The 26728-nt window shown below is 40.1% G+C and overlaps 1 protein-coding gene across 6 annotated transcripts in view; it reads right to left on the bottom strand.

Annotated features, from left to right (window-relative positions):
* Positions 1-26728, bottom strand: part of SLC25A26 (solute carrier family 25 member 26) — a 142708-nt gene that overhangs the window by 7978 nt on the left and 108002 nt on the right. For all 6 annotated transcript variants that reach the window (XR_003435874.1, XM_027121341.1, XM_027121343.1 and 3 more), the window contains 2 exons: positions 24611-24655; positions 3093-3162 (listed from right to left, as the gene is read on the bottom strand). Coding sequence is in view for 5 of the 6 variants with exons in the window: in XM_027121341.1 (XP_026977142.1) it covers positions 3093-3162; positions 24611-24655 (115 nt within the window). In the remaining variant the exon portion in view is untranslated. The remainder of the gene's footprint in view (positions 1-3092; positions 3163-24610; positions 24656-26728) is intronic.

Below are 26728 nucleotides of genomic sequence, written 5' to 3'. Positions count from 1 at the left end.
CATCTCACGTGTCCTCAGGGAAGAAATGCAGGTTCTTCGCCTTCTCCAGACAAAGGGGCCGCCTTCCTACGAGAGTTATGGAGCTGTCACCTCCAACAGCAGCTGTGAATGTGGTGGGAGCAGTAGTGGGCGGCACTGCCACGCACTGTCCGCCCAGGGGCTCCCCTCCCCAGATGAGCCGGGAGCAGGAAAAGCAGCTCCACCGACGAGCTCCAAACAAGCGTCCAGACTTGGACTGCTTCAACAACAGCAACGGCAAAAAACGTGTTTTCCTTTGTGTTTTAAAGACTGCATCAAGCCCTGTCATTTGTTACCCAAACAATCCTCACCCTATTCTAGAGTTTCAAGCCATGGCGGGAGAGATCTCTCTCTCTCCTTCTCTCTTAGAGAATGTAAGTTAAGTGTTCATTACAGGAAACTAATCAAAGGACGTTAGAACAGCAGATATCCCTATAGTAGCAGATATCCCTATAGTAGCAGATGTCATAATTATTAAGACTGAATGATGGTTTTATGTTTGGAAGTTAACTTGAAGTAGGGAAGTTGGCAAAGTCCGTTTCCCCACCCCCAATCTAACCCCTGACCAGAAGCCAAGGGAATTTCTGAGCATGACGAGCCATCAACACCTCCAATCTCAAGGGACATTTTTGGGTATTTGTGCCAAGTGGTTTATAAAGCATGGGCACCGAAGAGCGCCAAGGATGGCCAGAGAGTGGTTCGTCTACAATGATTCAACCAGGTTAAACTTGGAAAAGCACACAGGGATGAGAAATCAGATTTCTGGTTTATAGGGCAAGTTTTATCACTGCCTCTGTGGCCATGTAAGGCAAAAACGTCTGAAAGTACAGCCGGTAAGCATGTCAGATCTTAGGGGCTGCCCAAGATGACTAGTCATTAGTCATTTCTCTATACTGCGCAGTGCACAATCTTGCAGCAAATTCTTACAGAATGTTGCTTTCTCACAATCTGAAATATTTTCCAATTACGTTTATCTTTCAGAAAGGTTTTAAAAGAGTAACCTTGTTCCTCAGGATCAACATTTGTACCAACTAAAATTTCAAAACAAAAGGGATATAAACACGAAATCTATTTATTTTACTTTATCTTTTGTTAAATACATGTACATGTACTGACAATGGATTTTCTGCAGACCTTGGGCAAATTCCTATCAGAACCTCAGCTAAAAAATAATTGTCTTGGAGTAGTTTTTAAATCTACACCCTACAAGAGGTGATGATTACGTAGAGTAACTTTATTATTAATGTGTTACTTTTTTCTATGCAATTAAGAATATGAATTACTGTGATGATGACAGCTTTTCATTTCCTGGGTGCTGGTTGTTTTTATTGAAATAAACTCCGTAGACGCAGTTCTAATGCACATTATCGCACCTATCCCAGCAACAACTCCTTAACAGAGGGAGGGTTGCTTCTGCATTACAGGTAAGGAAACAGGTGCTCAATAAGGCCCCAAAGTCTCGTTCCTTAGTTGGGGATAGAACAGAGGTTTGACAGCCGTATGATTCAGACAGGTCAGCCAGCACTGGATCCTGAGGCTCTCTGGGCGAATCCCTTCCCTGCCCCGCATCCCAGCTTCCCCACTGTCCCTGGAGGGCAGTGTGGCTTGCTGCACTCCTCATCCTCAGGGGGGCCACCGGAATGGAAAGAGCCTGGCCCACAGGATCCCGCCAAACAGTGGGGGTCTGATACCAAGTTTCTCCCGGGCTCCCACCCCCTGACTAAACTAAGTACTTAGTGCCTATTACACAGCATTATTCAGAAAAAGGAATTGTAATGAACGCACATGTCCTTAATAGGAACAATGCATATTTGCAAGCGAATCTTTGAATTAGCTACTTAAGGGAAGGGACCAGAGAATATATATATTTGTTTCAACACTCAGACGTTTTATAGTATGTTAACTTTAAGAACCGGCCTTCCTTATCCAGGATGACTCAATTTCCAGAATGCTCACTTTGTGCCCAGGACCCAGAAGGGAGTCCACAGAAACACACATTTCTTAGGGACTGGGGAGTAAAGACTCCTGACCACTGGCAAATGAATCAAGACCACGTCCCCATTTAACACAGCTAATGACTATGGATCATGTGGAAACAATTACCCGTCATAAGCAATCTGAGCTGGCTTCATATCTAGAGGCAAGAGTCTTATTTTGGATTATCAATTCTATAAGTCAGATGGGTCCAATTATTAATTATAAAATGTATGTTTTCTGTTTTCCTAATCACTACAACTAAAAACCCACCCAATGACCATTAAACAAATTGGAAACGAATTATTTTCTACTAAGGTTGGTATCCTAAGCCCGCATATCTGTCAGTTTACTGGCTTCACATCAAAACCAGCAGTTTACAATTTTCTGGCAAATTTCCGTTTCAATTTATTTGAACCATAATTCTCACTCACCTTTATTTGCAACAAAATGTATTTCTCTTTTAGACTGTTACACCTTTACTTTTTAACTTCTTTCCAGTTTCTGAGTTCTCACTAAAACCTCACTGGAAAATGCATATGACCAAGTGATGGATAGACATTGCATAGTGTCACTCTGCTCTTTGTTTAATGTCTAGAAAATGCCCAGATGTTTAGATCTCCATATTTTCTACACCACGCAGTTTAGCCTTCAGTAAGTTGTGGAGCAGCCTCCGCTCTCCTGACACCAGTTAATCTACGGCGCTGTCAAACATGTCACATGGACCGTGAATCATTGCCTTCTGCAAAAATCACCTAACCCCCCCAAGAAGTGCTCAAGGCAGACAGCTGCACCCACAGCCAGTCTCTTCCCACAGAGGCCTTGCTAAATCATCTTTAAGATAATCCAAGGGCCTGAGTGAAGGCTTTAATAAAAAGAAAAAATTTGTCAAAAACAAATTGGCTGTCTTTCAGGCAGACACCTTTTTAGCAGTTTTTTTTTTTTTTTTCCTAAGACACTCTCTTTTCTCAAACAACTAGTGGGACTCTCTTCTTCCAAACAATCTGGAATTTCTGAAGAATGTTGTTTTTGCACAGTTAATATTTTCACATTTTTCTCCCCCTCTTTGGTCTTTCCCAGTATAATATAATCCTTTGCACCTGCAAATGCTCCACAGACTGCTGACTGCCAAGAATCCACCACATGATCCTGCCTCCAGGACCAGAGGGCCTGTGTTTAAGGAGAAAGAAAAATACAAGTTATTAAATATTTGAATTTATCGGAACCTCCCGTGGGTTAGCTCTGGGGATGGGAACTTAAGTGAGAAGCTATTTTGGTGGCATTCCTCACTGATGACATAAGTGATTTTCCCAAGGACTTAACTGCATTCTAAAATAAGTCAAAGAAATGAGGGTGACAGCTACGTTAGAGTGCCCAAAGGAAACCATTTTCAGGGAATATGTGTGATAGACACACACATATACACACATTTACATACACGTATAAAAATAAAGGTATATCTTTAAGACAAGGTAACATTTTAAATATTTCCCATATAATTCTAAACATATAAATACCATAATTCACAAATTAGGCCAGAGCAGTGTATACCAAATTCCACAGTTCTTTTTTCAATCTTTACCCATGCTATACATGTTTGAAGGATGCTAATTCTATTACTGAACCACGTAAAGTTCGTCAAAATGCTTTTCGCCCTGTTTTTGTAATACGTTGAGGATTACACAAATAAATACTCGTGCTGAGTTTCAAACAAGGCAAAATGATGGCAGAGATGTGGTGCCTTGCTTGTTGAGAGTTTATGATTTAGTAGAAAATAAAATACAGTCATATCAAATGGTGAAGAGTGCTGAGTCAGGCCCTGGTCTAATCTCTGACCATACATCAAAACCCACAGTCTTCACAACACCCTGAGAGTTGGGTCCTGTTATTATCCTTCTTTTACCCAGGCTTTCTAACAGCAGAGCCTGCACTCTTTATTTTTGTTTTTAGCTTTATTGAGGTATAACTGATATCCAATAAACTACACGTATTTAAAGTACGTGATTTGGTAACTTTTGATAGACATACATGTGAAATCATCACCATAATTAAGACAGTGAACATATCCATCACCCCAAAAAAGTTTCGGGTCCCCTTGTCATCCCCCTTTCCTGCCCTTCCTTACCAACCCCTAAACAATCTGATCGGTCACTCTACATTCGTTTGCCTTTTCTAGAATTTTATATAACTGTAATTATACATTAATTTTTTTAACTCGAATTCTTTCCTTCAGAATTTCTGTATGATTCATTCATGTTAGTGTGGATATCAATAGTTCACCCCTTTTTAATTGCTAAGTAATATTCCACTGTATCATTATTTGTTTATATACTTGCCTATTGACAGACATTTGGGATTTTTCCAGTTTTTGGCTATTACAAATAAAGCTGCTATGAACATTTATATTCATGTTTTCGTATGGACACAGGCCTTCATTTCTCTTGGGAAAATACCTAGAAGTGAAATAGCTGAACCACATGGCAGGTATATGGATGTATACTTTTTAAGAAACTACCATGTATAACTGATTCACTTTGTTATAAAGCAGAAACTAACACACCATTGTAAAGCAATTATACCCCAATAAAGATGTTAAAAAAAAAAAACTACCAACTTGTTTTAGAAAGTGGTCATATTTTACATTTAGACCAGTTCCAGTTTCTTTACATCCTTTCCCACACCTGGTATTGTATTTTAAAAATTTAACCATTTTAATTGGTATGCAGTAGCGTTTCATTGTGGTTTTAATATGTATTTCCCTAATGACTAATGATGCTGAGCTCCTTTTCATGTACTTTTTTACCATCCAGAATATATTTTCTTTAGTGAAGTGTCTGTTCAAAAGTTTTGCATGTTTTCATCGGGTTGTCTGTTTTTGTAATTACTGAGTTTTACAGTTCTTTATATAGTCCAGCTATAGGTCACCTGCAATTCTTTTCTCCTAGTCTGTGGCTTGTCTCTTCATACTCTTAACAGTGTCCATCCAAGAACAGAATATTTAACTTTGATGTGCAAATTATCCTTTTACAGATCTTGCATTTGGTGACTTATCTAAGAAATCTTTACCTAACTCAGACCACAAAGATTTTTCATCTATGTTTTCTTCTAGAAATTTTGTCTTTAGGTTTGATATTTAGATCTTCCATTTTAAGTTGATTTTTATGTATGCTAAGAGGTTTGAAGTTCTTTTGTTTTGTTTTGTTTTTAAACATGGATATGTAATTGTTCCAGCAATTGGAAAGGACTAGCCTTTTTGCAATGAACTGCCTTCTCACTGTTGTCAATAATCAATTGTCCATATATGTGTGGATTTATTTCTGGACTCTATTTTGCTCTAATCTACACATCTATCTTGATACCAATTCAATACTTTTTTGACTACTACACCTCTATAATAAATCTTGCGTTCAAGTAGTGTTAATTCTCCAACTTTCTTCTTTGTCAAAGTCCTTCAGACTAGTCTAGAGTCTTCGCACTTCTGTAAGAATTTTAGAATCAGCTTATCAATTCCTGCAAAACTGCCTGCTGAGATTTTTTTAATTAATTAATTTTTATTTATTTTTCACTGCGTTGGGTCTTTGTTGCTGTGCACAGGCTTCCTCTAGTTGCGGGGTGAATGGGGGCTACTCTTCATCACTATGCATGGGCTTCTCACTGTGGTGGCTTCTCTTGTCGCGGAGCACAGGCTCTATACGAGCAGGGTCACTAGTTGTGGCTCGTGGGCTCTAGAGCTCAGGTTCAGTAGGTGTGGCTCATGGTCTTAGCTGCTCCAGAGCTCAGGTTCAGTAGGTGTGGCTCACGGTCTTAGCTGCTCCGCGGCATGTGGGATCTTCCTAGACCAGGGCTCAAACCCATGTCCCCTGCATTGGCAGGTGGATTCTTAACCACTGCACCACCAGGGAAGTCCGTCCGGCCTGCTGAGATTCTGATTTGAATTGCAATGAATCTATCAATCACTTTGGAGAGAACGGAGATGCTAACAGTATTGAGTTTTCTGACCCATAAACATGGTGCATCTCTCCATTTACTTGGGGCTCCATTATTTTCATTCATTCATTTATGGCTGTGTTGGGTCTTTGTTGCTGTGCGTGGGCTTTCTCTAGCTATGGTGAGCGGGGGCTACTCTTCGTTGCGGTGAGCGGGCTTCTCACTGTCATGGCTTCTCTTGTTGTGAAGCATGGGCTTTAGGCGCGCAGGCATCAGTACTTGTGGCACATGGGCTCAGTACTTGTGGCTTGTGGGCTCTAGAGCTCAGGCTCAGTAGTTGTGATACAAGGGCTTAGTTGCTCCGCAGCATGTTGGATCTTCCCGGGCCAGGGCGCAAACCTGTGTTCCTTGCACTGGCAGGCGGATTCTTAACCACTGGACCACCAGGGAAGCCCTGGGGCTCCATTATTCTCTCTCAACGATGTTTTGCAGTTTTCAGTATACAGGTCTTGCCCTTGTATTGTCAATTCTATCCCTAAGTATTTCATACGTTTTGGTGCTACTGTAAATGGTATTGCTTTTTTTTTTTCTCTAAATTTCAGTTTCTGATTGCTTAATATGTAGAAATACAATTGACTTTTGCATACTGATCTTGTATTCTGCAGCCTTGCTAAATTTATCAGCTCTAGTAGCTTCTATGGAGCTTCCATCAAATTTTCTACATCAGTGATCATCTGTCTGTGAATAAACAGTTTTACTTCTTCCTTTCCAATTTGGATTATTGCCTTTTATTTATTTTTCTTGCCTTACTGCACTGGATAGGATGTCTAGCATAATGGCAGGTACTGCAATAAGGATGAAGAATATTAGAAATAAGACCTCTTGAATACATTCATTACAATGGTTAGAATAGTATAATGACCTGCTGATGGTGGCATGACATTTTTATGGATGATCAAATATACCACAACTGAAAGAAGAACAGCAAACCTAGTACTAATTTTCTACTCTCAATACTTCCCCACCGAAAATACACCTGGAAGGTTGAGTAAGTTGCTACAGAAATGGAGAAGATGCCATATAAACAAACCAAGGCATGTAGGGCCCTGTTTGTCAACTTTTCTTAAGTCAGTCACCTAACTATGGAAACTACCTAACAAGTTAGAGATATAATAATGTATGGTGTCTGAGGGCTCCAACATTTCCTTCCACCTAACTAATGAGAACAGTTACTTGGAAAGTGTATTTATTAAAATCACTGGACTAAGAGTGCAGCTATCAAAAAGATTTTTGTAACCTTGTGGAAGTAGATGAGCTAAAAAAAAGTTTTAGCACAAACAGCTTTCTAAAGATAATCTTGGCATTAAGCAGAGTATTTGGTATTTTTTCAGTAAATGCTCTAATGCTTGCAAGTATATCTGTGTAGAAAACATTTTTTTCTCCAGAGCTCTTATAAGCACTCAAGACAGCATAAGAAGCAAATTAGTAGAACAGCAACTTTTTACTTTAAAGATGGCAAAATGTGTATTTTATCAGGCTAATGCCAAATTTAACACCATTATTTACTTTGCTGACTTTTTAGAAAAAGGATACAAAACATAAAATAGTCATTCTGGTAATGACGTCATCTTCAGTTTCTACTGGTAGCTTCAAGGGTTCCAGAGAGCCAAAGTTTACTCCAAACAAACTTAAAATACTACGAATAATGCTGAGTTTATAAGCAGTAATAAAGAACAAATAATAAGATGTGCACTACATGTCATACAGGAGAAAAAATCAAAGATACTATGTAACTCATAAATTCAACATTTACTCAATACCTACTAGGATTCAGGCAGTATAAGGTCAAGGGAAAAAAGATAGCAGTCCCCAGGTCTAATATGGGATGGGAGTAGAGTGAAGGCAGAAGAGGGTTATAACAGAAAGTGACAAAGAAGGCTTCACAGAGGTGCCTGTTGTAATCTAGGAAGGAAAAAAACTGGTTGCCAGGGGAAGTAAAACACTGGATCAAAACAGACTCTAATGACTGAAGACACAATTTAAAAATAGAATCTCCAAAGATAAGCATATCACCTGGCCAGAACAATTTAACCTAAAAACATATGAGGAAATCATTTTGTATTAGAAAAGGATACTAATAAATATCTTAAACAAAAATCTCTATAACCAAAAGATTTAGATTCAAGTGAGAAACTCCCATGGCAAACACAGCATAAGAGAAGTAACGATTATAACAGCAACCACAATAAACACACAGAACTTACTATGCTCCAGGTACCCAACTCTTTACATACATTAACTCATGAAATCCTAACCACAATCTTCTAAGGTATGTGCTATCTTATCCTCATTTTACAGACAAGAAAGTTGAGGCTCAGAGAAGTTAAGTAACTTACCAAAGTTTAAACAGGTAGGTACAGAGTATATACATACTTGAACTTGGATCTATAGGTTACAGGTATTTTGACAGCAGATAGAAGGTATTTATAAGACACTTCACTTCCAAATACAGGTAACTTTTACTAGAATGATATTAGATTATCCAAGTAAATGAACAAACTCTGTCAATGTCCAAAGCAACTTGCTTTAAATAATATGGGTTTGTAATTTTTTTTAATAATGAATTGTCTGAATATAGAACTTTGGAAAAAGAATACTGAGACCAAGCTAAAAAGATGAGTGTTGTTTACAAATGATTCATTTGGGGGCAACTTTAAATTCATTAAGCAACGAGGATAATGATAAGAAAACTGGCTGGTAAAAAGTACTGTACATGAATTATGAAAATATTTTGAAATTACATATTTGTTCACATATATGGAGGAACTGGAGGATTGTGATCAACAAAAAACTGGCTGGAAAGACAGGAAAAAATTAAGGAAACACTCCCATTTACCACTGCAACAAAAAGAATAAAATACCTAGGAATAAACCTACCTAAGGAGACAAAAGACCTGTATGCAGAAAACTATAAGAAACTGATGAAAGACATTAAAGACGATACAGATGAAGAGATATACCATGTTCCTGGACTGGAAGAATCAACATTGAAAATGACTATACTACCCAAAGCAATCTACAGATTCAATGCAATCCCTGTCAAACTACCAATGGCATTTTTCACAGAACTAGAACAAAAAATTGCACAATTTGTATGGAAACACAAAAGACCCCAAACAGCCAAAACAATCTTGAGAAAGAAAAATGGAGCTGGAGAAATCAGGCTCCCTGACTTCAGACTATACTACAAAGCTACAGTAATCAAGACAGTATGGTACTGGCACAAAAACAGAAATATAGATCAATGGAACAGGACAGAAAGCCCAGAGATAAAGCCACGCACATATCTTTGATAAAGGAGGCAAGAATATACAATGGAGAAGAGACTGCCTCTTCAATAAGTGGTGCTGGGAAAACTGGACACCTACATGTAAAAGAATGAACTTAGAACACTCCTTAACACCATACACAAAAATAAACTCCAAATGGATTAAAGGCCTAAATGTAAGGCCAGACACTACAAAACTCTTAGAGGAAAACACAGGCAGAACACTCTATGACATAAATCACAGCAAGATCCTTTTTGACCCACCTCCTAGAGAAATGGAAATAAAAACAAAAATAAACAAATGGGACCTAATGAAACTTAAAAGCTTTTGCACAGCAAAGGAAATCTTAAACAAGACGAAAAGACAACCCTCAGGATGGGAGAAAATATTTGCAAACGAAGCAACCGACAAAGGATTAGTCTCCAAAACTTACAAGCAGCTCATGCAGCTCAATATCAAAAAACAAACAACCCAATCCAAAAATGGGCAGAAGACCTAAATACACATTTCTCCAAAGAAGATATACAGATTGCCAACAAACACGTGAAAGGATGCTCAACATCACTTATCATTAGAGAAATGCAAATCAAAACTACAATGAGGTATCACCTCACACCAATCAGAATGGCCATCATCAAAAAATCTACAAATAAATGCTGGAGAGGGTGTGGAGAAAAGGGAACCCTCTTGCACTGTTGGTGGGAATGTAAATTGATACAGCCACTATGGAGAACAGTATGGAGGTTCCTTAAAAAGCTAAAAATAGAACTGCCTTACAACCCAGCAATCCCACTACTGGGCATATACCCTGAGAAAACCATAAATCAAAAAGAGTCATGTACCACAAAGTTCACTGCAGCTCTATTTACAACAGGCAGGACATGGAAGCAACCTAAGTGTCCATCAACAGATGAATGGATAAAGAAGATGTGGCACATATATACAATGGAATATTACTCAGCCATAAAAAGAAATGAAATTGAGTTATTTGTAGTGAGGTGGATGGACCTAGAGTCTGTCATACAGAGTGAAGTAAGTCAGAAAGAGAAAAACAAATACCATAGGCTAACACATATATATGGAATCTAAAAAAAAAAAAAAAAAAAGGTTCTGATGAACCTAGAGGCAGGACAGGAACAACGACACAGACGTAGAGAATGTACTTGAGGACATGGGGAGGGGGAAGGGCAAGCTGGGACGATGTGAGAGAGTGGCATGGACATATATACACTACCAAATGTAAAATAGATAGCTAGTGGGAAGCAGCTGCATAGGACAGGGAGATCAGTTCGGTGGTTTGTGACCACCTAGAAGGGTGGGATAGGGAGGGTGGGCGGGAGACGCAAGAGGGAAGAGATATGGGAACATATGTATATGTATAACTGATTCACTATGTTATAAAGCAGAAACTAACACACCATTGTAAAGCAATTACACTCCAATAAAGATGTTAAAACAAAAAACAGACAGGAAAGATTACTCATAGGAAGTGTAATATTATTGTTTATTAGCTTTAAATAATTTAAGAGATTAGAAAATGGAATAAAAATGTAGTTTACACAACAGTATGAATGACTGCTATTGACAGTATTACTTACCACTTGCTGAGCACCTAGCATGTTCCAGAGACTATGCAAAAGATTTCACATTTCTCATTTAATTTTGAAAGGTGTGTATTATTATCCAGACACACAGGTGTAGGGTGGTACTAAGAGTTGTCAAGTAACTTGCCTGAGGTCACACAGATCGAAAGTGGGGGAACTGAAGCTGATTTTTATGGTCCCCTCAAAGCCATGTGCCTTGTAGACAGAATAGTATGTAAGCAACATTTATAAGCTTCCTCGATACACAGCTCAACTTCTACGGAAGCTACAATATAATACGCAAGTTATTAAAGAAAATATTTTGATGTCAATAAATGTATATAAATCATGTGGGTTTGGAATGGAGGATTTTTTTTAAGGCCCTGTCTCAACACCCAAAATTTTTAAATTGCCGTAACTTCTCAACCTAAATAAGTATTTCCATTGCCACAGAGGTCTAATGATCATTCCTGTAAAAGCAAGTAAATGACTGCAGGGGGAGGGCAGAAAGGAGGCCCAAACATGAAGAACCACAGTGTTGGGTCTCAACCGATGTGACAGAGCTTTTAAGACTAAAAAAAGCAGGCGGCCATACTTTACTTGGTGTTCGCTTACTTATCACTATTCCAAGTCCTGTTTCCATTTTCTTTTCAAATAAAAAACGAAATTTTCAGATGCATCCATGCACATTTGCTTATATCTCATGTAAATGAGACATTTCAAGTAACGAAAATGGCAGTCAGAAATGTTCTTAGTTTCACTTTTGCGGTTTTTCTTGAGGAAAGTTTCCTTAACATAGGATGACTGGAAACGATTTCTAGTAGCTTATTGAGAAAATTTAATTTTGAAATCATTTTAGACTTACAGAAAATGTGCAAAAATAGTAGAGGTCCCATACACCCTTTACGCAGCCTCCTCTACTGTTGACATTTTACATAACCCAAGTATAATGATGAAAACAGGAAAAGAAAATAGGTACAATACTCCCAAGATACAGACCTTAATTGAATTTCACCATTCACACTGTTTAAAGGTGTGTGAATTTTCAACATCAGGCCTGATTTATTTTTCAACTAATGATATTTCTATTATCCAGTAGGATATTATGAGGAATCCTGAATACTTAGTGGTGGCGCTACAAAAACAATCAGATTGTTCTAATTTCCCAAGTGATTCTTCACTCAGAGCTCAAGGGCCATCAGAGGAAGAAGGCATGAAGTACTTTCGAGGCTCCACCACACACACCCCCGCCAGGGTTACAGCTATTAGCACCAGTATTCATTCAGAGGACAGAGTGCAAACACCAGGCCCGATACTAGGAAATGGCTAGGAGTCCAAGCCTGAGCCAAGTGTCTTTCAAGTACAGCATGAAGAGAAGGCTTTGTTACTTTAAAAGACCCACCCAAATGTGCACGGTTGTCTTATGAACGAACAACAAATTGAAAATAAGCGTTTTGGCTTCACTGCAGGGAAACTTAACTTTGGGACTTCTTCAGTTGTTGTACTCAGAAGTAGTTAGGTGGCTTCCAATTGTGTAAGATTACACCACTTTACCCCATGAGTTTTATGGTACCTTAGTAGGTATCTGTGCTGAATCGTCTCCTCAGTTCCACATGACTGACATCATAATAAATGATGATAATTCATTTAACACAACAGAAAAGACAATCCTCTGTGCAGGTCTCACTGCTGTCTGTCTAGTACCAGAATTTCAGAACACATTAAAGACAGCAGATGATTAATTTCACTCAACTGCCCTCCATACTGTAGGTGATCAAGCTATTATATAGCTTTGGCACATCCACTTTAAAACATAGTTAGGGCTTCCCTGGTGGCGCAGTGGTTGAGAGTCCGCCTGCCGATGCAGGGGACACGGGTTCATGCCCCCGTCTGGGAAGATCCCACATGCCGCGGCTGGGCCCGTGAGCCATGGCCGCTGAGCCTGTGCGTCCGGAGCCTGTGCTCTGCAATGGGAGAGGCCACAACAGTGAGAGGCCTGCGTACCGCAAAAAAAAAAAAACAGTTAAAGCAACAGCTGCCTATAATTTTATTATTCAATTAACAATTCACAACTGAATAATAAAATTATATTTAAAATTTACATTAATGAATTCTGTGTGAAGTACTTATATACAAACATGACTTGAAAAAAGAGATCTCTAGGGCTTCCCTGGTGGCACAGTGGTTGAGAGTCCGCCTGCCGATGCAGGGGACACGGGTTCGTACCCCGGTCCGGGAAGATACCACATGCCACGGAGCAACTGGGCCTGTGAGCCATGGCCGCTGGGCCTGCGCGTCGAGAGCCTGTGCTCCGCAATGGGAGGGGCCGCAACAGTGAGAGGCCCGCGTACCACAAAAAAAAAGAGAGATTTGCAGGACTTCCCTGGTGGCGCAGCGGTTAAGAATCCACCTGCCAATGCACGGGACACGGGTCCGAGCCCTGGTCCGGGAAGATCCCGCATGCTGCAGAGCAACTAAGCCCGTGAGCCACAACTACTGAGCCTGTGCTCTAGAGCCCGCGAGCCACAACTACTGAGCCCACATGCCACAACTACTGAAGCCTGCGTGCTTAGAGCCCGTGCTCCTCAACAAGAGAAGCCACTGCAATGAGAAGCCCACACACCGCAACAAAGAGTAGCCCCCGCTCACCACAACTAGAGAAAGCCCGCAGGTAGCAATGAAGACCCAACACAGGCAAAAGTTTTAAAAAATAAAAAAATAAATTTTTATAAATAAATAAATAAATATGGGATTTCCAAAGCAAAGTTTTAAAATGAAAAGAATAATGAATACAATTGGGAACCACAAGTAAGCTTTCACTTCTGCCCTACCATGGCTGGAGCAATATACGCAAGTGGTTAAAGGGCTAAAATGGATTCCTCTTAAACCGATAATAAGAGTTCGTAAGAAATTTTTTAATGAATGATTGTGCTGGTAAATATTGGGTTGGCCAAAAACTTCTTTTGGGTTTTTCCTTAAGATGGTACAGAAAAACCCAAATGAACTTTTTGGCCAACCCAATATAAGAAATTTCATTTATTCTTGAGCAAACGTAAGATGAGCTCAAATGCTGAGTTTGCTTAGTAATATTTAGGTTTTACAATTACAAAGTAATATTTTTGGATATGTGTGCCTAGGTTTTATTTGGGAGGTATTTATTCTGATTGGAGGGATGTCTGAGCTTCCTGGATCTGTGGTTTTATGTCTTTTATTAGTTTGGGTAGGGGCAAAAGGTATCTAAACTGAGTAACAGTTATTATTATAACTGATGCTCGTGATACAAATTTTAAGTCAACAAGAAAAGGTGTGATTACTTTTAATACTTCTGCCTGGAAAGACACACTTGGTTTGCTATGTTTAAGTATGTAACAATCTTTTAAAAACATTTTTATAAAAATGGTTCAAATGGAAGAACTGGGGGACTTACACTAACAAGCTCCATTTATCCAGAAACAGGTACACTGACAAGCCACTATCCTCAAAAGTACCAAAAAATATGTATAGTAAGGACTCACTTCTTTTCATTAACCTGCAAAAACTCGCTCATCTGACCCCTGATTCAACAGGATAGGGACTTCATTACCTTCACCTCTGGAGTCTCACAGGGCCTTGCACAATTCCTTATACATAGAAGGCAGGCAAATATTTGGAACTGATATGAATACCTATAATGTAAGTAGTGTTGGATAATTTTACCCTTGTGTAGAGAAGGAGGAAAACATCAACTGGCCAGACATCATAATCCCAATGATGGGATTTGTGGCTCAGGAAAGAACCATATAAACCAGGAACAGCTAACAGGTTCCAGCTCAAGGATGAACATTTACTTAACTGGACAAGGCCTTCTAGTGAGCTGGGCGGAGACAGTTACAAGGCTTGGTTGAGGTTCAGCTGGAAGGAGGGCCAGGATCACCCAGGGATGACAGAGTGAAACCAGAGCAGCACTAACAGTATCCTATCGCATATTTACACCAGACATACTAAACTGACACCAAAAACACTCAAGAATACCCAGGAAGCAGGTCTAAAGGACAAACAGAAACAAAGCTAACTCCTTTACTCCCCATTTTTTAAAGGAGATTACATGTGAATCTGTACATGGCTTCCTGGAAATCAAATACTAGCACAGTTTTATATCTCCAAAGGAACTGGGCATCATTATAGGCATTTTTTAAAAGTGCACAAATGGGACCTAATGAAACTTCAAAGCTTTTGCACAGCAAAGGAAACCATAAACACCACCAAAAGACAACCCTCAGAATGGGAGAAAATATTTGCAAATGAAGCAACTGACAAAGGATTAATCTCCAAAATTTACAAGCAGCTCATGCAGCTCAATAACAAAAAAACAAACAACCCAATCCAAAAATGGGCAGAAGACCTAAATAGACATTTCTCCAAAGAAAATATACAGACTGCCAACAAACACATGAAAGAATGCTCAACATCATTAATCGTTAGAGAAATGCAAATCAAAACTACAATGAGATATCATCTCACACCAGTCAGAATGGCCATCATCAAAAAATCTAGAAACAATAAATGCTGGAGAGGGTGTGGAGAAAAGGGAACACTCTTGCACTGTTGGTGGGAATGTAAATTGTTACAACCACTATGGAGAACAGTATGGAGGTTCCTTAAAAAACTAAAAATAGAACTACCATACAACCCAGAAATCCCACTACTGGGCATATACACTGAAAAAACCAGAATTCAAAAAGAGTCATGTACCAAAATGTTCATTGCAGCTCTATTTACAATAGCCAGGACATGGAAGCAACCTAAGTGTCCATCAACAGATGAATGGATAAAGAAGATGTGGCACATATACACAATGGAATATTACTCAGCCATAAAAAGAAACGAAATTGAGTTATTTGTAGTGAGGTAGATGGACCTAGAGTCTGTCACACAGAGTGAAGTCAGAAAGAGAAAATGAAATACCGTACACTAACACATATATATGGAATCTAAGAAAAAAAAAAAGGTCACGAAGAACCTAGGGGCAAGACGGGAATAAAGACACAGACCTACTAGAGAATGGACTTGAGGATATGGGGAGGGGGAAGGGTAAGCTGTGACAAAGTGAGAGGATGGCATGGACATATATACACTACCAGAAGTAAAATAGCTAGTGGGAAGCAGCCACATAGCACAGGGAGATCAGCTCAGTGCTTTGTGACCACCTAGAGGGGTGGGATAGGGAGGGTAGGAGGGAGGGAGAAGCAAGAGGGAAGAGATATGGGAACATATGTATATATATAACTGATTCACTTTGTTATAAAGCAGAAAGTAACACATCATTGTAAAGCAATTATACTCCAATAAAGATGTTTAAAAAATAAATAAATAAAAAGTGCCTTTTAATATATATTTGTTTGATAATCTGATTAAAATAAAGTGTGTTTAATTCCTTTCTCACACTTTGTCTCAGCCAAAAAAAGTCAATTTGATTCATCACAGGAATGTTGTATCTGAATGAGCATATTTATCTCATTTTGCTCACAAACTTGCATAAACAGAAGAGAAACATCCAAAAGAAGATGACAAAGGAGGAATCCTGGTGTGTATTTTATTGTTTTTTGACAAAGGACCCTAACCCACTAGCCTGTGGGACCCATGAGGCAAGGTTAAATCTTAACTCGGTTGAAAGTAATGGAACCTGCAAAGAACATATTAGGTGTTGTTACTGCTTTGGCTTCACAACTGTAACTACAGCAGGACGCCAGGCACCTGAGTACACCGGTCCAAAGGAGGAGATGGGAGAAGGATCCAGAGCCTCAGAAGTGACACCCTTTCCATCCATCCTGTCAGGCTTTGCTACACATCCTTACTTACTTACTTAGTTTTCTTTGCCATCTCTTTTTAACCATCTGTCTTTAAGAATTCAAAAGTTCTCATATTTTTTAAATTGTTAAAAAAGATGTCTGCTTCATTATAATGACATTTTGCTAAAATCCTAATCAGCATCTCAGACTCTGACTTTGCTGGTGATCTGGACATAAAATATTTTGCTCTTATTTTTAGGAGTTTTCTTCTATCTTGACATGCTGTATTTAATTTAGGGGACAAACAGTGCAGTAAAAATCACACACAATCATTTTTACTCTGTTATCATTCCCTTCTCAATGTTTAATATGCCTTCACAGGAATCTATGTTCTGATCAAACATGTCTGTGCAGATACCAGATTGTCCCAGTCTCATGAAATGGTGCAGTGGAGACCCTGAGCATGAGCACCTTCTAAATTACTATCATTTTGTTCATATACTAAAAGTACGGGAGAATGTTGCGGATGGAGTGATAAAAGACACTTTAACTATTATTAAAATAAGAATCAGGACTTCCCTGGTGGCGCAGTGATTAAGAATCCGCCTGCCAATGCAGGGGACATGGGTTCAAGCCCTGGTCCAGGAAGATTCCACATGCCGCGTACCAACTAAGCCCGTGTGCCACAACTACTGAGCCCGCAAGCCACAATTACTGAAGCCCACACGCCTAGAGCCTGTGCTCCGCAACCAAAGAAGCCACCACAATGAGAAGCCCACGCACCGCAACAAAGAGGAGCCCCCGCTCACTGCAACTAGAGAAAGCCTGCATGCAGCAAAGACGACCCAATGCAGCCAAAAATTAATTAATTTAAAAAATAAGAATCAACAACAATAAACAAGTTACCCTTCAATTTGAATAAAAATATAGTTTTTATAAAGTACTGGCTGTTTAAAAGACTTCTAAAATGTACTGATTTTATACATTATCCTATAACTGAAATGATAATCCACTGGTCCCTGATTTCTGTTACAAAGCTATGATTTCATTTTAGAAAATCATCAGCATAATGTGAAAATTTTACATAACCAAACTGATTTTATTTTCATTTTGCTTCAAACGTTGCATCTGAGGTTAAGGTTTGCATTTCTTCTAGTTACTGCTTTGCAACTTTGTAACACCTTGTGGCTAGAAGCAAAACTACTTAGACCTGGCAGCATTCTTAATAATCCTCTACACTTCTCTATATATTCAGACACTAGAACAAATCTGACATTCTTATAGGAAATTTTATCATATCCTTTCAAAATACATGTATTGTTTGCCAAAGGCTCAGTGAGAATATATCTGTGTGTTAGAGCTGTCATCATACTTCTAAAAGAAACTACTTTTAAATAAAACGGTTAATGTATACAGCTACCCAACTTTGCTTTGACCTTGAAAAAGAAAGAATGCTAACCTCCAAACAATTAGTAAATAGTCATAAACACCTGCTGTGTAAAAGTCAGAACTACAAAGAATATAAACGATCAGAAGACAAAGTTTCTTCCTCCAAAAAGCCAAGTCCTACAAGAAATTAAAACACAAACACGTGGGAAATGTAGTCTGGCTCCACTCATCCCCATAAACTATCTGTGCTGCCCCATGTCGGTCCCTCGGAGCTGACTCCTTCCTGAAGCAAACACTGTTTAACCCTTGCCCAAGTACAGCAGAATCGAGGATGGGTTGGGGGAGGGGAGGAAGGGAGGTTGGTCTAAGAAATATGGTAGCCAGGGCTTTTAAGTTTTATGTCATCAAGTTAAAGAATCAACACAATTTGCAGAAATGCCTGAAATAAGCTGATTAGATATAATACAACCATCTCAACTTTTTACCAACCTTTGAACATATGAAACAGCAACGACATTCTTAAAGATATTGTACGCTATGTGCAAACTTATGTGTAAAATAATTAAGGACATCAACTCTGGAGTCAGACTGTCTGGGTTCAAATCCTGGATGTACCCCTTAACACTGAGTGTTCCTGAGGCCTTGGGCAAGGCACTCAAACTCTTCTTCAGTTTCCACATCTGCAAAATGAAGACGGTAAGAGCACCCACCTCAAAGAATTGCCATGAAGATTAATAGGAGATAATCCATGGAAAGTGATTAGCACAGTGCTGGGCACACTGTAACTTTGAGAAATGCTACATATTATGATTCTTAATGATTATGACTGCAGTAATAAAAAACAATCTTAATACAGTAAAAGGGTACTGGACAGAAAACTGAGGACTTAGTTTGGCAGATGGAAGACAACCTCTCTGAGCCCTGGTTTCCCTGTTTTAGTGGGGAAGACAACAGGACCTGTCTCTCTGAGTTGCACGTCACATGAATAAGATGCCAAGGAATATATAATATACTCCTCAGCACAGTGCCTGGCATATATCTGCTCAACACACAACGTGTTTTTTATAAGTATTTGGGCGTCAATAAGTGCATAACTAAATAAACTATTTAAATGCTACAAAGGAAATAAACAGGTGCTGTGTTTACTGAGCAGGGAAGATGGGAAGGTCCTACTTTAAAGATGGGTGGACAGGGAATGCCTCTCTGAAGTGACATGATCTAAGACTAAAGAACAAGAAAGATTTGGACGTGAGAAAAGCCTAGGGAAAGAGCCAGAGTGAAAGCTTGATGAGGGATTTTTGTCAACCCTGTTGATCACTATATTCCCCAGGCCGTAGGCACATAGTAGGTACTCAGTAACAATGTGTAGAATAAATGAATAAAGAATATTTCTGGCAGAGGGCACAACAAACTTAAAGGCCCTCGGGTAAGGAGCAGCCTGGCGAGTCCGAACAGAACAGAGGGAGGCTAGCCGGACTGCAGGGCAGGACGTGGACATGGGGAGGCTGGAGTGTAGTGGGCGGGTGCTGTGGGATAACGTCGGTGAGGTAGGAGGGGCGGATGACACAGGACCCTGTCAACCGCAGTTTAAACTCTGGATTTTACTCTTCTTTCAAAGAGGTGTCACTGAAGGCTTTTAGCAGAGAGTGGTATGATATGATTTATTTCTTTAAAAGATCACTCTGGCTGTTGTGAAGAGAAGATATTTTAGAGAAGCAAGAATGGAATCAGAGAGAGCATTGGAGAGGCCAACGTGGCAACTCAAGCAAGAGATGAGTTAGAGGCTTCAATCAGAACAGTGGACTCTTCTGGGGACTTTCCTGGTGGCACAGTGGTTAAGAATCCGCCTGCCAATGCAGGGGACACGGGTTCGAGCCCTGGTCCGGGAAGATCCCACATGCCGCAGAGCAGCTAAGCCCGTGCGCCACAACTACTGAGCCTGTGCTCTAGCCCGCGAGCCACAACTACTGAAGCCCACACGCCTAGAGCCCGTGCTCCGCAGCAAGAGAAACCCCCTCAATGAAAAGTCCACGCACCGCAACGAAGAGTAGCCCCGGCTCTCCGCAACTACAGAATGCCCGCACACAGCAAAAAAGACCCAACGCAGCCAAAAATAAATAATAACGTAAAAATAAATGTAAAAAAAAAAAAACAGTGGACTGTTCTGATGGGCTGGATGATGAGGGAAAGAGAGAACTGTGGAGTCATTCTTAAGTTTCTACTTTAGCAAGCAACAGACATGTGTTCTACTTACGGAGAAGGAGACACCTGGGAAGGAACAGGTTGGGGAGAAGGGGAATAAAAACCAAGTGTTCTGAGCTGGTTCCCCTGAGACACCCTGAGTAAGGGTGTCACCTAGGAAGTTGGTCATGTGAGGCTGTAACTCAGAGCAAGTGGTCCACGATAGAGCTTTAAACGTGCAAGTCAGCCATATACACAGGGTATTCAAAGCCAAGGGACAACATGAAATAATAAGCTTTGGTTGTTTGTCAGATAAGAGAACCATGTAATCTATCGTGTTTCTCTTCTTGTTGGGCTACTAGAAAAGTTCCAAACTCAATATAAATCTTAAAGGAAAATGATCTTCTCAGAGGTTCTGGATATGATGATCTACCCCTTTTACTTCCCCTCCTCTTTATGATGTTTAGTCTTCTTTCATCTAAATCTTTTTTGTAAGCATATGTACTATTAAAAAAAAAAGAAAACATAAGAAATGAGGTAGTGAAATGACATGATTTGGGGAGTCAGGGGGGCTGGCTCCCACAGTGCCTTGGGTGGTCTTCACTTACCTTGGAGTTATCTGTGGGTATGTACTTCTCTGATAGAGTAAAAACTCCTCAAGGGCATCAGCTACATCTTACTCATCTTTGAATTGCTGTGAAATGAAAGTGTCTAACTCACAGCAGGCAGGCAATACATGTACACTAACGGCATCTGTCACTTTTCTATAAATAGAAGGGGTTCAGGCCTTATCAGAATGTGCTAAAGCTCAGTTCTAAGATGTTTTCAATGCAATACAGTCCACGAATAAATACCAATCAGCCATACAGGCAAATGTTAGCTATAAGGGTAAACCTTCAGGGTCTGGACTGGAAGATTTCAAGCACGAGAAAAAAACTGAGCTGGCTTTAAAAGATGCGTAGCATTCGATCCGTGAAAGCCCATTGCAGAAGGAAGCCAAAGAAAAGGGGCAGTAAGGAGGCTATTCTGGTTGGAAGGAAAGGAAGGAAAGGAGGGAAAGCAAAAAAAAAAAAAGTGTAAGGGGAAGGGAGATGGAAAAAAACAGTTAAGGACACAGTATGGACATCCCTGAGTGCCAACAACTTCATGCTTTAGAGTTTTAGAAAGTTATACATTTCTGGGAACTTCAAAGAGATGTTTAAGGAAGATCACACAAATTCAATGTGTAGAACAGATGAGTGTTAACTAAGTCCAGGCATAAGTTAGTAAGAATCTGATTAAAAAAAAAAAAAAGGAGGCCACAGGTTTCAAAAAGTCAGAGTGAACACAACTTGGTGAGTGATAGAGAAAAAGAGGATCAGATTTAACCTGGGATTTGAGACCAAAGGGGTCAGGAGAATAGGAGTATGATTAACAGAAATCAGGGAGACAGCAGGAGGAAGTGATTTTAGAAGGCGATACCATCGATTTTAGGCAGAATAAATTTAAGATGATAGTGGCCACCCCCTACCTCCAGATTCCCACTCCTTATAGCACAATGTGCACACAATCTGCCGAAGTCCTTGCTGAGAAAATTTTTTCTTAGCAGTATTTCCACATAAACATAATAGAGAAACCCTTCCATATAATACAGTGTCCCTATGGCTGCAGAAGCAAATGTAAATGGATAAACTCATAAATACAAAAATAAAAGACATGCCAAATATTGTCTGCTTTTACAAAGCACTGTAGTTTCACATTTGGATGTTTAAAAAAAAACAACACACTATTATACGAAAAGATGCTCAATATTATTTAGCCCTGAGAGAACTGCAAATTAAAACCACAATGAGATACCAGTACACAACTATCAGAATGGGTAAAGTTTTATTTAATCTAATAATAACAAACAATGACATGGATGCAGAGCAACTGGAACTCTCACACATTGCTGGAAAATGGGACAGCCACCTTGGAAAACACTGTGACAGTTTCTTATAAATTAAACTTATATTTTCCCTATGACCCAGCAATCCCATTCCTAGGTACTTACCCAAGAGAAACAAAACCATATTTCCATACAAATACCCACGTACAAATATTTGTAGCAGCTTCATCCATAATCATCAACAACTCGAACGTGTATCAACTAGTAACTGGCTAAACAAATTATAGTACGTGTACACAATGAAATGCTACTCAGCACCACTAAGGAGCAAACTACTGGTACGGGATAAAAGAGGAATGAATCTCCTCTTTCATATTAAATGAAAGAAGCCAGGAACAAAATACTACACAGTGTGTGACTCTATTTATATGATATTCTGGAAAAGGGTGATGATATTACATTTTGTTTAGGGTGGTAGTCATATTTGTCAAAACCTGTAAAAATGTACACTTAAAAGGAGTTTTCCTGTATGAAGATTATTCCTCAATAAATCCGACAAAAAAAAAAAAAAAACTATGGCATCTTAACATTGGCTCAAAGAAAAGTATTAAAGCTCAACATTGTTATCTATGATCCCTCTGAAAAATTCTAGACATACATACATTCATTCATTTATTTATGGCTGCACTGGGTCTTTGTTGCTGTGCGCGGGCTTTCTCTAGTTGCGGCGAGCGGGGGCTACTCTTCGTTGTGGTGCGAGGGCTTCTCGTTGTAGTGGCTTCTCTTGTTGCGGAGCACGGGCTCTAGGCATGTGGGCTCAGTAGTTGTGGCTCGCGGGCTCTAGAGCGCAGGCTCAGTAGTTGTGGCGCACGGGCTTAGTTGCTCCGCGGCATGTGGGATCTTCCTGGACCAGGGCTCGAACCCGTGTCCCCTGCATTGGCAGGCGGATTCTTAACCACTGCACCACCAAGGAAGCCTAGACATTTCTTAACTAGCTAGCATACTGCAAATGTCCTGAATACTGCAAAGAAACAAATCCCATGCTTTTTCCCTCTTTGGGCCTCAAAACATTCCTGTGCAGAAACTGGGCCTAAGTATCTTAGATACAGTGCAGAAGCCACGTGAATGCTGCTTATTGAGACACTAATAAAGTGAGTCTTGTTTGCTGGACAGCTGTTGCTCCATTGTCTTTTGTCATACACAAAAATAGAGAGGTGTTATGCTTATGGAATGTGACCTTCTCATTGGATAGCTGTTACATCACACCCGGAAACACTGCCAGAGAAATCCATTTTCACCGTGTGCCACACGGAAAACAGTAAAGACAAAAACAAAACAACCATGAAAGATCCCAAAATCTGCATTAAATGAACTGTACTACTCCTTAAAATCAGATCATTTATAAGAAGTATTTCTCAATACTTAATATTGCTGAGTTTATTTTTATGAATAATGTTTTGTCTCATTTTATTATCCTTAGTATGTAACTTCAACAGAATATTTTTCAGAGTCTAAGTAACTGTTATTCTTCCAAAGACATTTTCTTTGAGCACTCCATGATGACTAACGCTATACAATTATGAGAGTAATTCCTTTATTTTTTGTATTATCAAATGCCTACCTAGGTACTTTGCCATTTTACAGTTTGGTCATTTATAAACCATTTTCATTTGAACAAGGGTTTTCAGATTCTTTTGATCACTATCCACAGTGAGAAATACATTTCACATTGCGACCCAGTACACAGACGCGTGTATATATGTACACGCAACACTGAAGTTTGACAAAGCAAGACTTAACCTTACCTCATAAGATGCTATTATTTTCCCTTTTGTTGTTGTCTTTAAAATGCTGACAAACACCACATAATTCATACCGTGAGCCGCAATTTTTGAAATCATTGCAACAGGAGATGAAAAACAAATATACAATGTCTGCATGTTTTGAACAAAGGCTTTCAAATTTTCATTTAATTGTTTGTTTTTAAACATATGAGTCCAAGGCTGACTCATAACTCCCCACACTCTGCTCCTTCTCACTGAGGGTTCCTAGGCCTGGTGAGCAGGAAAGACAGAAGGGGCCTTCAGAAACCAAGCCCCTCCCCACTCCCACCCACCATTAGATGTGGGCGGGAAGGTCTTGGCCTTCTAGGCCTACAAATATTCAGAGCCTTGCTTTCCTTCCTTTTCCATTTACCCTCACTGTTATTCCTTAACCTCTACACACACACACACACACACACAGCGAAGTGAAATAAAATTCAAGTGGATGGAAAAAAGAGTTACAATACAGAGGAAAGCAAAGTTTTTCCTAAACATCTCAGGATGTCAGTTATGCCTGCTCTGCTTATTTCCCAGACCACAGACACCTAAACAAGTTTAAAACACTGAACTGGCATGTAAATCCCACTCACAAAATATTTCCAACTCCTAATAGTTTTGAGTTTTTAAACCGCTACTCAATATTATATTCTACTATTCCACACCGAAACTACTGGGTATTAATGATCATAATTAGAGAAAAGTTTCATAAGATAATTAGAGAAAAGTTTTATATGAAGATTGGAAAACTTACTTTTAAGGACTCCCACAGGGGAAACTGGACCAATGAGAAAGGAATCTGAAGAGGAAAAAAAATCAAACAAATTAGGCAGGAAAGATCAGTTTGCTTAGCATGACTATATGAACCTGTAATTATTATTCAGAAACATTATTTCATTTTAACTTTATGTACATAATAAAGCTACCATTAAATTTATAAGTACAGGATGCATAGTTTTTAGAAACAGAGTTAAACGGTAACTGCCTGTAAAATCTACTACGTTTTTCAGCCCAAGGGACATAAAATGATGCCCTCTTGAAACTGAAAGAGCAGCTCAATATGAAGAGTGTCAGGCTGCTTACAGAAATGAGAAAATAAGTGTTTTCCATCACAGGTAATGAAGACTTTAAAGATGTGACATTTTCCCGCTTAAGAGTTTGAGCTGTCTGCTGCTCAGCGGGCCACGTGTCAGGGTTGAAAAGAGAAGCAGGGAGGGGGAGAAAGAGTGGGGGAGCGGGGAGCACAGGAACGGGGTAGTGGAGGAAAGGAGGGGAAGGGGAGGAAAGGAGAAAGGGAAGAGCGGAAAAGGGGAGGAGGGGAGAGAGGAGAGGGAGAGGAGTGAGGAAGGACAGAGGGGACAAGGCAGGTGGATGGGAGGAGAGAAAGAAGAGGAAGCAGACAGAGCCACTTGCAGGAGGAAGCTGAGAAGCAAGGTCTGGGGACAGAACACGGGCGTGGGAAGGAAGGAAGGGCTTCTTTTTTTTTTTTTTTTTTTTTTGCGGTACACGGGCCTCTCACTGCTGTGGCCTCTCCCGTTGCGGAGCACAGGCTCCGGACGCGCAGGCTCAGCGGCCATGGCTCATGGGCCCAGCTGCTCCGCGGCATGTGGGATCTTCCCGGACCGGGGCACGAACCCGTGTCCCCTGCATCGGCAGGCGGACTCTCAACCACTGCGCCACCAGGGAAGCCCCGGAAGGGCTTCTTAATGTGGAGGAGTGAGGGCTCTAAACAGTTGGGCCTGACAGCCTGATTTAGTCTCAAGCTTGGTCAGGGAGAAGAGTCATCTCCAGCAGTGAGGACAATCAGCATTCTTAGACTAAGGATTTACAATTAGCTGTACAGCAATAAGCTAGAATTGTTACCAAGCACCTTTCACATGCCAGGCACTGTGCCCATCAGCACTTCATAGCTTTTATTTCACCGGATCCTCACAACAACCCTGTAAGATGGGTATCCCCATCCCCATTTTACAGATCAAGAAATGGAGGTTCAGAGATGCTGTTTAACTTGCCTAAAGCACACAGGAAGTAAAAAGCCCAGACAATCTGACTACAGGCCCCTGTCTGACTACTACTCTACCTAAAAGACATCTTATTGGATTTGCCTGCATATAAATTCACCCCCAGTATAATCTATGTGCTTTTAATTAAACTTTCTAAAATTCTAAAATAGAACCCCACCCTCCATATTTCCTAAAGTAAAAATACATGGGCTTCCCTGGTGGCGCAGTGGTTAAGAATCTGCCTGCCAATGCAGGGGACATGGGTTCAAGCCCTGATCCGGGAAGATCCCACATACCACGGAGCAACTAAGTCCGTGAGACACAACTACTGAGCCGGCGTGCCTAGAGCCCGTGCTCCACAACGAGAGAAGCCACCGCAGTGAGGAGCCCCTGCTCCCGCAACTACAGAAAGCCCGTGGGCAGCAACGAATATCCAACGCAGCCAAAATAAATAAATAAAATTTATAAAAAAAAAAAAAAAGTAAAAATACCTGAACTCCAGGGGACCCTACTCACTAGCCTAGGTAATAATATCCACACACTATCCACTGGGCCTACATAAGGGATGCTGCTGCTCAAGCAGGTCGTGGCCCCAGTATAGTTGCTCTGTATCCAGTTCAGTTGTAAGTGAAAAGTAAATGTGGACTTTGATCAAAAACAATATGCATAGGGGTATGTGAGTGTAAGTGAGTGTGTGTGTGTGTGTGTGTATGTGTCAGAGACCACAATGTTGAAGGGATTCATGGGTATTTACCTTCCCATGAATTAAGAGCACTAAATTACTTCCAAAATATTTATATTTAACCAGAAATTAAGAGTCTAGCATCATCTGTCTTATTCTGCTGGAAGAAATGATGGCCCTGGGCTTG

Source organism: Aethalodelphis obliquidens, unplaced genomic scaffold (assembly GCF_003676395.1).
Source record: "Aethalodelphis obliquidens isolate GAN/ISIS:26980383/991018 unplaced genomic scaffold, ASM367639v1 scaffold22, whole genome shotgun sequence".
NCBI lineage: Eukaryota > Metazoa > Chordata > Mammalia > Artiodactyla > Delphinidae > Aethalodelphis > Aethalodelphis obliquidens.
This window is presented reverse-complemented; position numbering and strand designations above follow the sequence as displayed.